The 15340-nt window shown below is 36.0% G+C and overlaps 2 protein-coding genes across 2 annotated transcripts; one reads left to right on the top strand and one right to left on the bottom strand.

The window, feature by feature from the left end:
- Positions 1 to 289: 289 nt before the first annotated feature.
- Positions 290 to 1158, bottom strand: LOC120328355 (putative ribosome biogenesis protein RLP24). The gene has a single exon (XM_039394818.2). The coding sequence runs from the start codon at positions 1106 to 1108 to the stop codon at positions 617 to 619; it is 492 nt and encodes a 163-aa protein (XP_039250752.2). The 5' UTR covers positions 1109 to 1158; the 3' UTR covers positions 290 to 616.
- Positions 1159 to 5134: 3976 nt separating this feature from the next.
- LOC120328069 (transmembrane protein 107-like) lies at positions 5135 to 6994 on the top strand. The gene is made up of 4 exons (XM_039394465.2): positions 5135 to 5278; positions 5593 to 5761; positions 5992 to 6088; positions 6604 to 6994. Exons 1-4 carry the CDS (start codon positions 5192 to 5194, stop codon positions 6668 to 6670), a joined length of 420 nt encoding a protein of 139 aa, XP_039250399.1. The 5' UTR covers positions 5135 to 5191; the 3' UTR covers positions 6671 to 6994.
- Positions 6995 to 15340: the final 8346 nt, after the last annotated feature.

Raw genomic sequence — 15340 nt, 5'->3', positions numbered from 1 at the left:
TAGCGCGGCGTTGTGGCCCACCGCACCTTCGATTACTTTGCATGGGTTCGGAGGTTCGAATCCCATGTGGGGGTGGTTCATGTAATCGCTGGTCAAACTAATAAGTAACTAATCCGGAACCGGATGAAAGGCCCGTGGTTTGCCATATGGTTAAGCCGTCTTGTCGGCTTTTCTTGACCCCCCCGGATAAATATGTAAGTCATATCCAGGCATGCTGTCAGTTTAAAACAAGCTAACAAAAATACTCCTCACCCTTAAATTTTTACTGTGCACTCTCTACATCCATGTATAACCACACCGTTATATATTTTTGCAATGAATTAATGTATCAAGGCAGTAACAGGCACCTGCACCAAACAAATCTTGCAAATTACTACCAGAGTTCTGTCATGCATATAAACATACAATGAGAACGCTGCGTAATTATGAGATATCAGGATAATTGATGAGCAATTATGCATTGTTCCCTTGTACAGAAAACCTATTGTTATATATGCAATATTTACACATTTCAAAGTTAGCTTGACATTGAATCGCATACAACTATGTCCGTTGTAATCTGGAAAAAAGGCATAATAATATTGTACCCGAATTCATTGTTATTTCGATATACAAATCAATTACATTCCAGCATTTCCTCATCTGGTTCAGTGATAATTTCCAGCATCGCCTCTTCTTTTTGTTTTGTGGTAGCAGCTGGTGATTTGATCAGATTGATATTTTGTTTAACCTCACGGAAATCAGCTTCTTTCATAAGCTGCTTGCCAACCTTCAGTCTATTCATTATAAATTGATTTTGTCTCTTTGTTTTTATTTCTTCAACCCGTTTCATTGCCTTGATGCTCTTTTCCCATAATTCCCTGTCGTACTTGACTGGACAATTTTTTCTCTTTTCAAACTCAAGTGAAGCATCAGTAGTAAGTTCCTTGTTGTGTGACTTACGAAAAGCTTTGGTCCATCTGACTTTTCTAGGATTTCTCTTTTTCTTAAAAGACTTTTTACACTTTGACCGACAAAACCTGAACATTTTGCAATCATTTCGTACAAAACAGATTCCATGTCCAGGATAGATTGGAGAAGAACAAAAGTAACATTTTTCAATGCGCATTATGCAGTTTGTATATTATATACTAACTGCAGAGTTAAAGAGTACAAAGAATTGATTTAAGCACTGAGGATTTCAATGAGGTTTCAATATATATTACTACAATATCATGCAGTGATGTAAATTTGCATATAATATTAACTTACAATGCGGCATTAACAAGTTCCAATGAGTCAAAACATTATGATTACAAATTCATTCTAGTCATAATAGAAAAGTGGCTCGATATTTAACCATCCAAGCTAGGCTATCATTTGATGAATAGAATTGAGATTTTTAAAGCTGTAAAGGCTATTTATCGAGAGGAAACCCAATAAGTCTGCCTAAACATATTGCTGTATTGCAAACCACGGCTCTCATCTGGTTACCAGTCCATGCCGGTTATAGGATAAATTAGTCAGTTCAGCAGTTATTTGTTTCAGATGCACAAACTTGGCTGTGGCAGAGTGGAGAAAGCTGTAACCGACCAGCGATTACGGTACGTGAAACAGCCTAAGCTGCGAGGAGTCCAGCAATCCTCTCGCACATCATTATCACATCACAGGATTTACACGGCAAACCCGCCAACGCTAAACATTGATTCGGTATAAGTTTATTTCAACTCCATAATCAGCATAACAATACATTCGACAGATAAAAACTGATTATGAAATCAGGGGAGCAAGCGAAACCTTAGATAAGGTTTATAACGTACAAAATATAAGATGGAAGGTTTTGCCAAGAGGAAGTGGTACGTGTTTACTCACCTAAAATTATTAAGTTATTTCACACACGTTCACATGCACCCACCAGCCACACACACACAACCACTGAGAAGTTATTTAAGTAAAAATAAAACGCGATAAATTTAGGGTATACTATACAGTGGCCAGCGTATTCCTATCTCTAGATCTAACTAAGCGCCACACCTAGCTAACGCTAACTGACAACAGTACGAGAATGGTCATGTCAGTAGTAGTAGTATTTTATTTCGTCAACAATGTCAAAATCAAAATACAACATTTCAAAATTAATTTCCAAGGCATTGTGACGAGGCTGTGATGAAGCGACCGTTAGGTCATCGAGTCAGTCACAGCCTTTAAAAAAATATAAAATTACCATTTTTTAAACGAAATTGAGCTGAAGTAGCATACACCGAAAATAAATTAACAAAACTAACAGAGAGGAAAACAAAAACAAAACTCAATTGAATATGTTTAAACCATACTATGGGGGATGGCATGTACACAGTATAATTCAAGCCTAACCAACTGGAATAATGGTCTTTTACAGTTAATGTTCTATAGTAGAGTCGTATGTTTCACGAAAAAGGGACTCTAGCTTCGCTTTAAATACTAGTTCGATACATTGAGTGGCATGTAAAATCGTTAGAGTGACTCAGACAGGAAATAAATTACAATAAACTGTGCAGTAATAATTAGAGGTATGACATCATCAAAATTGTCAATTGAAGCCTTGAATTTGAAAATTCTGTAAATACAATCGTGAATTTTAGAGTACCGGTATCCATTCTTGCTATAATAGTGGTTTTGGTGTTGTTCTGTTGGAAAATAACACAAGAAAACGTTGAAATAAAAATTAATTAACCTCTACTAGACACAAAATCTCGCAAGTTCAAGATTGTTCAATAGAAATTTTGTCGCATAAAAAAATATTATTTTAGGAGTGTGTTTTAAACATACCGGTATAGAACTCTATTAAAAACACGCTATGAAAAAGTCATTTAGGGCTTAATGGTTGACAATTAATGCCCAGGTCTGTTCAACTTATCGTCTGGCAACTTTCGCACCGGTACGGTACCGTACCGTAGCCATACTGCCTTTGCCTAAGTTAGCTCAGAAATTGAAATATACTCAAATACTAAAGGCTGACAGCAGTGTAGGAATTGGAACAAGCGTGTTGTCGGTATTGTAGTGTTTAGAGTCAAAAATTTTGGAATCGGTTGAAAACAAGCAAGAGGATGTTTCGCGATATAATAGAACCGAAATACGGTTATTCATATGCTTATCATTTTAGTTTCTAATTAGCATAATGATTAAATATTTGACAAAACTGATCACAAAATTAGGAAAGCAACCAACGCACGGGGACCGTTTACGAGTTTACGTCAAGTATGAATATGGATAGGATAGGATTTACATATTTATCCCGGGGGAGAGGAAAGGCGATAAGACGGCTTATTCATATGGCGAACCACGGCCTCTCGTTCGGTTACCATTCCAAGTCGGGTATGGGATTAGATTTACTGTATTGTTTGTTTTCGGAAGCATGGACTTGGTGGTGGAGGAAGCCGTAACCGACCAGCGGTTACGTGAACCACCCAATATCCCAGAAGCCAACCACCCATATGAAAATCCATATGTTCACTGGGGTGTTTTATTTGTTCCCTTTATGCATGGATGCATGAATAGAAGAAATCTGTCGTCCTGTGGTGGGGGAAAGTACTATCATATATTAGGAATACCTCATCTTCAATTTACAACCAACGATTGAAAACCAATCTCTTGGGTAGACATAATTGGGATATATGCTATGTACTCACAAATATATTCCCAGGATTAAAAAACATGATCGGTTATAAATAATAAATGAAATTCAGATCACCAATTGTGACCACAACGTTTTTATTCTCATTGCAAGTAATGTTTGTTACAATCATCTTATTTCAACGAGTACCGGTACCAAAATCCTAAATCCCCTTCAGGGTTTATTAATTTTTTTTCGAAGTTTGTTTAAAAATAATTTTTTTAGCAATTGAAATAAACATGATTTTTTTTACGAGGATCAAGTTTTATATGAATATTGACTAAAGCAATCAGGTTAATCATATGTGCGATGGCAAGCGTATTCTTAACGTATAGCACGATGCGCCACACCGCCGATTCGAATATTGTTCTCTGCAAACACCGTTTCACAGGTAAATATTTAATAGATACCCACTCAATGAAATTTATATATATATTGACGGTAATTTCAATACCGGCGCTCTTCGGTGATCCGATAAAGTAGTACAGTGGTACAGACATCTCTCATCAGAAGTTTAGCGATCATATCGTAGTAGTATATATTTACGATCATATGCAGCGACGGGGTTGGTTACGCATTAAATCGAGCGGTTGATCGTGCTCATGAGAGTTAACACTATCATCTGATAGCCTACGTTTCAAATGAGCTAGACTAGACTATACCGATACCGTACAGATATACCGGTACGGTACCTAGTCTATGCGCGATTTAAGTTTAACCGGGGCATAAGCAAAGACGTCAGAATGCTATTACCGGTATCGAACTGTATCACTGTCCTAGATCTCAAGAGTTATCGGTACCGGTTAGCCTATGGTGCATAACTAAAACTTACCGTACTACAGTTACGATACATTGACTATTCACAGATTTAATCTCATTTTGTAGCCTATCTCCCGTCTTACTGCAATATTATGGTGCCAGTACAACTGTCAGACTCATCCAGCAAATGCTAGAATGTGTGTTGCCCATCGGGGAATTCAAAATAAACTTATATAGGCCTACTGTATATAACACAGTAATAGAAGACTATTGATGGAAATATAGTTACTGGTATAGTTACTTTCCATTACTGGTATCCCATATTTAGTAGACTATTTTCATGATTTTGGTGCCGGTATTCTAGTACCATATTCAGACAGTATTGCAAATAAGTTAGGTAATTGGGTTGGCTCACCTCATTCATTAGAATACTTGTGTAAATACCTTGTCCGGTTATGACAAGGCTCATCCCTTGCTATCGTAGTGTGGTTCAGTAAGTTTGTATCATCTGTTTGGTTATGGCTTCCTCTACCCTGCCACCATCAAGTTCATGAACTGAAAGAAACACTCTAGTTATGTATTCCTATACTTGATGAACTGATAATTGGACAAGAGGCAGTAGTTTTCAACATGATTAGGCAAACGTTTTGCTCTCCCCAAGGATAAATATGTTCCCAATATATACACCTATAACTGTCTTTGCTGTACCACAGATTTATTATGGAATATTTTCTGTTTTCACAGGGGTAAGCCTATCTACCGTCACCTGTAAATTGATTCAATCCGCCGCATATTAAAATTATGAGAGCTGTAAGTGGTTTGGTACCAACTAGATTCTTGGTTCTCATAGCACATCTGGTGATTGTCATATCAATATTCTGGTCAAGGGTGAGTATTTTTTCATTATCATATTGTATATAAAATACAATTGCTATTTTATGACAAACGTAGCAACTAAAGTGTATTTCAGAGCACCATGCACCAGAACTCTTAGCACAGTTTTTTGGGACCATCATGTTTACATGTATAGCTTTAAACACCAGAAATTACTACCGTAATTGTTGATTTAAATATTTCTTTTATCAGAAAACCTCAAATTAAATGTGTATTAGTTTTTTGACCTATTTAATTAATAGTGCGTGCCTTTGGTTATATTCTATTCTAGTTTTGAGTAAATCATGAAGTGTTCAATATTACTACAGGATCTGAATGTGAAAGCATGTCTTCCAATTAACTACACTGCTGCAGAATATTCATCCAGAGACACTGAACTTATTATTGGCCTTTCAATAACACTAGCATTCTTTTTGGTTGAATTTGGAGGGTTTATTGGTGGAGTTTCAATGTTCAGTCACACGCAGTCTCTATTTTGTATCCTTTTTAACAAATAGTTTATTTAATTCTATAAAAAAAGATTTTGAATTGCAATAAATGGAAATAGTGTTTAATTTATATCTTCAATGTAAGATTATTGGGGAATAAGACGTTAACAAATTTTTTTATGAAGGCAGGTTGAACTCAAGTGGGATTCAGCAAAATTTGTATTTAGTAATTGAGATTTCACATTGTTTACCTCAACTTCCTTATACTGAACTATTCAGCTATTGCGGCTCATGCAGGGGCCAGTGTCACTCTCGCCTTTTTCGTTTTTGATTCTTGGAGCTGCTCTTTATATTGGTGGATTTTTGCATTCTGTAGGTTAGTAATTATCAACAAAACTTTTATTCTCATATACTTTTCATCAGACCAAGCCACAGAATATTTTAAAATAATGGTGCATCATATGACCAATATATTTTCCACTCTTGTATACTCCAAGGCCCTAAGTCATTTCACTGTCGATCTTCTTGTTTTTCTTGATTTTCGAGACTTCTTGATATGTGACTAATTCTAAGTTCTGTTGAATACAGTTTGTAAGTTTAAAAAGACCTGTTGGAGGTTTTGAATGTATATGAAATGTAAAAAATTCCAGTTATTATAAGTAGCATCATTGTAACAAAATGCCCAACAACATTGTTGTGAGAGAATCTCTACGTTTAAGTCTCTTATAACAATATTTGTTTGAAAATATGATTGTTTTTTTCCGTCTTTTTAATTCTCCTGAATTTACCAAAATTGAGAGAAACAAGCTTATGGTAGCCACTGAGTTTTATTATAATTTTATTCAGTGACAAAATCCATTTCCATTGCTCTGTCAATTTTTTTTTTTACAGTGCCCTTCCAGCAATTACTGAGACTATTGTTATCATCGGTGTTTTAGCATTGAAGAAAAACTTATAGTCAATGGCAAAGTTTTTTTTCAGCGTCTGATCAAATGCTTCCACTCCATGCTGGTCACAAAGAATCTGTTGAATTGAAAGTCCTAAATCATGATCAAATAGTGATCCAGGGCTCAGTCACATATCACAGTTTTGCCTTAAAACTTTTTTAAAATTGTGAATTTCATTCTTGGCATTAGTTTTGTAAATATTAAATGTTAGCACGTTTTAAACAAACTTTCTATTTTAACTGCTTCATATATGAATCAAAAAGTTTGAAATTATTTTTACTTGGTGTTTCGCTAAAGGACCCTATTTTTATATAAATATATTTTATTACTGCTGAGTTCTGAAAATTCTTCCACATTGTCTATCTATCGTGGTCGCGTTTTGTATAAGAGTATTTGCGTATAACGTAAATAAACGTTCGTAATTGGTTTTGTGCGGGACTGGAGAACCGATCGGGTCTAAACTAAGGCTTGTGCAGAAAAAGTTATCATAGGGTTATTTTTAGTCACTCCCAAATTTCGAAAGAAAAAAGACTAATTGCTAGAAAACGAAAGCGAGTCAAATGTTGTTTCACCGTTGACATTAGTTCTAATTTCGAGCGTTTCCCAACCTTTTTTGGTCGCGGACTATTTTTTCACCGGCGAAAACCTTTGCGGACCCAACGTGCGTTTATTGCAACCGCACTTACTCTGTGTGAAGAAATAATAAAACCAAACACAACAGAATTTTAAAATCGAAAATTCGCCGCAATTAAGCGTTTGTTAAACGAGCCGACTTTTTTAGTGTATAAATGGCCTTTTCTGTCGCACAATATTCAATCCATGACGACGAGTTTTTTGCAGATAAACTAATTATAGAGTTGTTATACATGAGAATGAAGGCCAAGTAAAAGTGAAATGGATGTATTATTATTATTCAATTAAGTCATCTAAGGCTAAGCCATAGGTTCTCAAAGTGCTCCGTACGGAGCCCTAGGGCTCCGTGAGAGAAACGTAGGGGCTCCGCGAGCTATTCGATAACTTTTAAAATACTGACTCGGATAATATTGTAACTTTTCAAAGAAGTCTTCATAAAATTTGACAATAGTAGCGTCGAAATATGGCAACGAGGCGGTAATTCAAATATGACATTAACTATAAGCAGGTGCGCAGCTAGGATTTTTAAAAAGGAGGAGAGGGTTTAGAATTGGAATCAGAAATTCCCGTGGAGCATACTTCGCAATTAGGTCATTCTTTAAAAAAAGACTTTTTTATTGGATAACGAGTTTTCTGTTGCGTATAATATTAAATCCGTGGCCGATGCGAACATTTATAATGTATTGTCATAATAATTTATTTGTGTTCATCGTTACTCGCCTTTGAGTCGAAATTACTATTACGATTACTAAAATGAGAGATTACTATTCTAAAATAACATAAAGTAAGTGCTAAACTGCCAACTGAAAATGGATTAGATCGCATTTTGCAATATTAGGATTTGTCGTATTAGGGTTTCTTCGTTCAGCACTCAAGACTATTTTTAATCAAGATATCGCCCTTACGAATATCTCAATATTTACAATTGCGCAATCCATGAAGAATGCGGGCATATTTAAAATACCTTGTTTTGGTTCAATTGGGTTGAATGTAATTTTATTACAATAAAAATTGAGTGAAATACATTTCATTAAGTATCTGAAATGTCGTCACATACCGCGAAAAACGCGCATGCAGCCCTGGCGGTAGTTTCACAATGGATAAAAAGGGACATCGCGCGCACAGTTGACTGTGTTTCGATTTAAGTGACTATTGTATGATTTCCAAAGAAAACCCAACATAACATCAAATTTTGTGATTTACAATGTATGAAAAATCGTTTTTAGTCTGTCGCAGGTCTGCTCAAACAAAACTTATGGTGTTATTTTCCGTTTTCGATTTTAGTTTTAATACTTTATAATGCCGAAATTAGGGTTGCGGATTCACCTCTTCATTAATTATTTTCGGCATCTCGTTGCTAATGATTATATGAGTATACTAAAGTTTTTTACAATGAACCCACAATTCCGTACGAGAACAAAAAATCGTCGTCCTCGTGGAACAACACGTGCCTAAGCCAGGGGAAATTTGGGAATATAAACACCGACGTAAAGATGTTTACAGTCTTAAAAACACGCCACGCTGACGAAAACAATTGGCGATTTTAACGAAATGCAGTCGCGCACGTTATCAGCGACTTTCTAAGCCTTCCAAAATTATCAAAAGGAATGGAATTGGACAACGAATTTATTAATGTGTTTGTCAAGTGTCAAATCTACGGCCTCATGATATATAGTTTATCTGTGAAATTCAGATTTATTCATGCCTTGTTTTAACCCAATTAAATAGCAGTTTTAAATTAAGGAAAGTAATTTTAATTTACTCAGGAACATTAATCGGTAAGCAACAATGTGTTTTTGTCAGTTTTATTTTTGAAACTTATTTGTGGGGCTCCGTGAATAATAGTCAACCTCTTCACGGGCTCCGTGACACCAAAAGTTTGAGAACCCCTGATCTAAGCAACGAAACTATAACTTCAACACATGTGACATCCCTCCCCCCCCCCCCCTCATGTATAACAACTTCTTTAATTTGTTCATCCCCCAAATAATTGGTGAAGATGGGAGGAATAGGGGCATTATTATCAGAAACTCGTCTCGGGCAGCAGGAAGTTAGACACGTCCATACACCCAGTTCTCTGAAACTCCAGTTCCAAACTCCGAGAATGAAATCCCGATAATAAATATTTGCTGTATATTTTCAAATAGAACGTTAAATGCTGTTGTTGTCATAAACTTCGTGGTCACTCGCGGTCGCGTCGACTTATAACAAGATGAAAGCATTACTTCTTTAAAATTCCACGGCCATCCGCGAACATAATAATGTGAGAATATATTGCCCAATTATATTTAGTTTTGATATATATATATATATACATATTTTTTGCGATCTTGCGAATTTGTTATCGCCGTTAGAAAAATCCTACTATCTGTTATAAATTTCCAGGAGGTACAGCTTGATTCAGAATTTATTAAAAATATAATTAAGTATATTAGTAAATCAAAAAAAAAATATCGCATTGCTTTAATATTAATTTAATTTTGATCATTTCAATCTGCGGCTGTGTTGACGAAATAAAAGCAATCATACTTAAAAATATGACAATCAGTGGACACAAAAATGCGTGGTGCCCGATTATATTTTGTTTTTGATTCGTATTTTTGTGAATTCGACAAATCTGAGCTGTCCGTAAAACATTTACGGCGCTCCGGTACTGTACCTACCAGTGTGGAGGCAGTAAAGCAAAAAATAGTGAGGTTAAATGCCCTGATACACGTATACTATACAGTAACACCCGAAATTTTGCGATTTGCAATGTCTAAAAAGCCGTTTTTATTTTGAAACAAAACTTGGTGTTCTCAGTTTCATTTTTAGTATTTTGTATTGTCGCTTTTCAATTTAGAAAATTAAGGTTGCCACCCACCAGAAAAAAATTACTTCCCGTTGTTCGAGCTCGCGAGAAACACCACTTAGGTATCTATCTATCCACGCGCGTGCCGACTCGTGTTATTGTCAGAAATCCGCAAGTGAGTTGTGAAATCCAATCGTTTGATTAAGCGACGCGCATGTGACCTGTCGCGTCACATGTTACAAAATTTTGGAATTGAATATTCGAATATATGCTCAGCCTTACTCAGTATCCATTAATTTTTGACTCGATTAATGTTATGTGAATAAACTTGCTTTTTTTATGTTCTATGTAAATTCTAACGTAAATCGTAACGCAGCTGATGATTAAGTTTCGCTAAAACGTTTGCGGCCCGCAGTGAATTTCTGGCTCGTTGCGGACTTGTTCAAACGCTCCGCGGACTCGGGAAACACTGGTCTAATTAGTCAATACAACGGAAGTGAAGAAGCAAGTTGAGAATGCTCGAAGGAAGCATTCATCGCTTGTGGTAGAAACTTGTTGAGAAATTATAATGGACGAAAACATGTCGGGTGTTCGCTAACACAAAGCTATACAATTACTATCGAACAGCACCTCAATACCAAATATTTTGAGGCGATCCAGTTTAGGGTCGCGACCCATAGGTCGGGAAAAGATTGGTTTAGGAGACCCAATTTAAAATCAAATCCGATCGCGTTTTTACCAATCGGGTCCATTTGTGACCTTCAATCGTTATTCAGCGAATATTCGTGGTTCTACACAAATTCAGGAATCATCGTTTTGCAGTAAAGATAACTGAAAGACGACCAGCAACCCACACTGTTGGGAGCTCACTGAGGCGTCACACTAACGCCACAATGGCATTCGTCACCAACAGTCGGTAAAGATTAGGTTGATATGTCTGCCTGATATGTCAGCATTTAGGCCTGCAAATTACGTCATTCAGAGAGCTACCTTCGAGGATTTTTTCGTGCGGCCGTAAATGCTGCAACATTTGTTCCTTCCTTTTGTCCGGTACGTCAATTTCAGTACTGGAATTTTTTTTTTATTCGTAGTTTCATATTGTATTATGGGCCTTTGGCCCGGTAACCAAATCTATTATCTGGAACCGGCCCACACAGGAAAGTAATTGCCCACCCCTGCTATAAGTTCATTAAAATGCCGCGTGTATGCTGCATTAATGAGAATTGTTCGGGCATGGGAAAATTCCTACCGACTCATAGCATAGCGTAAATTTTCAAATATCATAAGAAATATGCCCAGGCAATGTAGCTATTTGGTCACTGCAGCTTTTTTTCTCCAAGCACCCTTCGCCTGATTCAGTATTTGCAAGATAGTTCTATTATCTTTACACCCACGCACATTTGCACCCGCAAACTGCACCCAGGCATTTGCACCTATATTCTTTTACACCCACGGATATTCCACCCGTGGACACTGGCACACATAGATTTTATCACCTACTTGCATATTGCACCCATGGAAATTCGCACCCACGGACGTTTGCACCTACGTACAATTGAACTCACGGACATTTGCAACCTTGAACCTTTGGATCAACGGACGGACATTCGCACCCACAGATATTTGCACCAACTTACATTTGCACTCAAGCACATCTGTAATCTACGGTGTGAGATGGAGTCTATTACTGACATTTGAAACAATATTTGACCCAGACAATTACGCCCTTGTACGTGTTTAAAATCTTACTGAAGTGTTTACTGTCTTTCATCCATTCATGTTATTGGAACATGGTGAACTCCTACGTCAGCAATGTCTGGGCAAATATATTAGCATTCTACTTATATTTAACAAATAGTATTATCACCGTTGCGCGATGAAAATGTTCAAAATAGACATAAAATAGATGACTCATTTTAAATGACTGCAATATTTCCCTAATGACACTTAAACAGGCAAATATTGGATAATTTGAGTAAATATTTCTCTGATGACTAATTAATCACTTAAATTGTGGATAATTATTCTTATTACCTTTTGATGGTTCCACTATATCCATAACCGCCTATTTTAATTACGCCTTTATATAATATTGGACATAATTTCTCCACTCATGAGTCATGGAGTACCAAAGACTCTTTTCCGTTGCCATACTATTTGGAGTTTGAAAATAACTAAAAAGTTAGTCGCTAAAAATGAAATCATGTAAATGTGCATACCATTTTTTGCATTTCACAACAAAACTGGATATTTCTCTCCTTGGAGGCGAATGTAAAACTCTAATGAATTTTGGGAAACGTGGAATGCGAAAAACGTCATGCAAAACTTGGTTTGACTTCAATTCCAGACGTTTCAGTTGAGTGTCAACTTTGGTTCCGAAAAAATTTTTCACGAAGTTTGGCACACATTTATGTGAATGAACATGCTGATTTAGTTCATTTCGATATAAACGTGAGTTATTAGGAATTAGGATTCATTATAAATACATTCTTACCAAACTGCGTACCACGTTCTGGCTTATGGCATCGAGCCTTAAACTTTATCACAACATACACTGAAATGCAAGTGAATGAACGTTCTTTCTGATCAACGTGGACGTGAGTTGTCAATTCGTCAGCTCTGTCTACAAACATTTTTCCTGTCATTAAATTTAACCTTTATCAGACAAATACTTTTATCATCAATATCAGGCGATAAGGATGTTTATTACTGGGAATAGAGAACTTGAGTGGTTCTTTTTTTTATATAAACGTGGCACTTGAAATTTTTAAAATGAAATTATCCACTTCATTTACCAAATAAACTATTTTGATCAATGAAGCGGGGTTAACACGAGCTGTTTGAAAGTTTGATAAAAATGCATTATCATTATCACCAATATTATTAATTTTAGATTATTGTATTTTTTACGGAGGTCCCATTAACTCGCTTGATTGCGGAAATGATAAAATCTAAAACCCCCTATATATATATATATACTTTTTTAGATTTCATGGAAAATACCAACAATCAACATTCATCTCATATCCTTTTTCATATATATATATATATATATATGAGAATAAGAATGGGTCGCAGAAAGCTTGGAAATTCCTAACGGATGTCGTTTAAGGAACTCTGGTATAGACAGCCTAAAACCTGTAACATATACATTTTCATTTTTGACTAACCATGATAAGATAGAATTTACCTATTTATCCCGAGGGAGAGGAAAGCCGATAATACCGCCTATTCATATGGCAAACCACGGCCTCTCGACCGGCTACCAGTCCATGTCGGGTATGGGATTAGTTAGCCAGTTTTCAGATGCATGAACTTGATGGTGGAGAAAGCTGTAATCGACCAGCGGTTACGTGAACCACTCTACGACGGCGAGGAGTCTAGCAATTCTCTCGCACATAATCAACCCCACACGGGATTCGAACATGACGACGATGCGCCACACCGCCGAGTCATAAAACAACATAAAATCAAATAAACAGCATTTTTGGTATGTAGAGTATGGACCATTAGTTTTCAAGCAATGGTCCAATGCCCTGAAGTAGGCCGGCTTGGCTTGGCTTGGTCAGAAAAAATCGATAAAGATCAAATGAAAAAGACAATTACCAGAAAAATTCAGACCTGAATGTTGCGTTTCAACCCAATTTCCGCTTAACAATGCTACCTGAAGTTGTTTTCAAGATATTGCTTAATTTCCAGTTACCGTTGATACCTGAAGAGGGTGATCTTCACTGTTGTTTCCGCCGGGGAAAATGTGGAATGTGAACCTCTCACCAGCGGTTGGGATATTTTGTGTGTGTGTTACTTTGTGTGGAAAATTATCAAAAAAGGTTACATAAATATTATCCAAATTTTTTGTGTTCATCATCGAATAAATTAGTAGGCCAACACCAAAATATAATGGAACATGAATAGAAGATGGTAGAGACAAACGCGATTAAAATTAAATGTAAACTTGGAGCTATTGACCTTTTTTGATCAAATCTATATTATGAGAATTCCCTTTGATTCATGTTAGATAAGAGCAATGCAATATCTATCGAAGAATTAAGGATTTGGACCATGTTCAAAATATGGTTACTGGTGAATTCAATTCCACGCGGGTGCGGCTGAAACACAAAACATTCTACAAAATATTCCCCTGTGTTACAACTCTACCATTCATATACAGTATAATATATATGTTGTTTCCATTATCATATTATATATTCTCAAAACTTAAACTGTATAAGTGAATGTGCATTGAGCCGCACTACTATGGATAAATGATATGAAGGAAATTTAGATTGGCCATTCATGATTCAGTTACAGCCGATTGCACGATTTTTATAATCGCCAACCTCCGGTTCCAAACCTTGATTCTCATTTGAATATTGCAAATATAAGTAGTATCGCGTGACGAGGATTTTGTAGGACAGAAGGAGGACAAAAATTCTATCTTATCAATATCAGAAAAGAAAGATGTAAACAGTTCCAGACAGCTTTTGGCGCCAAATGTTTACTTTACATAAATATGGAGAATATAGATGTTATTAATCATATGTGTGATTTTATTTCTCTAGTATGCGAGAGTGATAATAAAATAAACATGGCATTGAAGCGACAACTTTTCGAACCTATCTTTGTTGTTATTTCTATAATGACAGTTCGGAAAAAGGCGAAACTTCACTGCTTAGTTGCATTTCGATTATTGTAAAGACAAGAGAGCAATGCTCAACTTCATGGGCTCAAAAGTCGAATAACTAATAGCAGTGCATCAGTAGCTTATGCAACATACAAGTAAACCTGGTATTTTATCATTCAAACGAAACTTACAAATCAAGTCCACATCGTAGCAATTTATGCTGTTGATGCTGTAGCTGAGCATCGGATTTGTCGAAAAATGACTTAGCCTACTAATATTCGGGAATACCAAAGTCAAATGTCAAAATAAGTTCCCTTTAATTAAAACGAAAAAGCAAAAAATTAAGAAAAAGTAATTGGCTTTTAGCCACGTGTATACCATTTTTAAGACGAAATATTTTAAATTGATTGATCCAGAATTAATGAGAAAGAACAGCATCAACAATAATAATAAGAATCGTAACAAAAATTAACAACAATTTAGTAAAATGATTCATTCACGACCAATAAGTACGCTAATTTTACCTCCTAACGACTATGAGGTGAAAACCTGTCAAGTTGAAGTATATAATTCATATGTAACATTGGTCTAATGATTAATTTATAAAATAATATTATGAGCCAATGTATAAAA

This window comes from Styela clava, chromosome 7 (assembly GCF_964204865.1).
Source record: "Styela clava chromosome 7, kaStyClav1.hap1.2, whole genome shotgun sequence".
Classification (NCBI taxonomy): domain Eukaryota; kingdom Metazoa; phylum Chordata; class Ascidiacea; order Stolidobranchia; family Styelidae; genus Styela; species Styela clava.
This window is presented reverse-complemented; position numbering and strand designations above follow the sequence as displayed.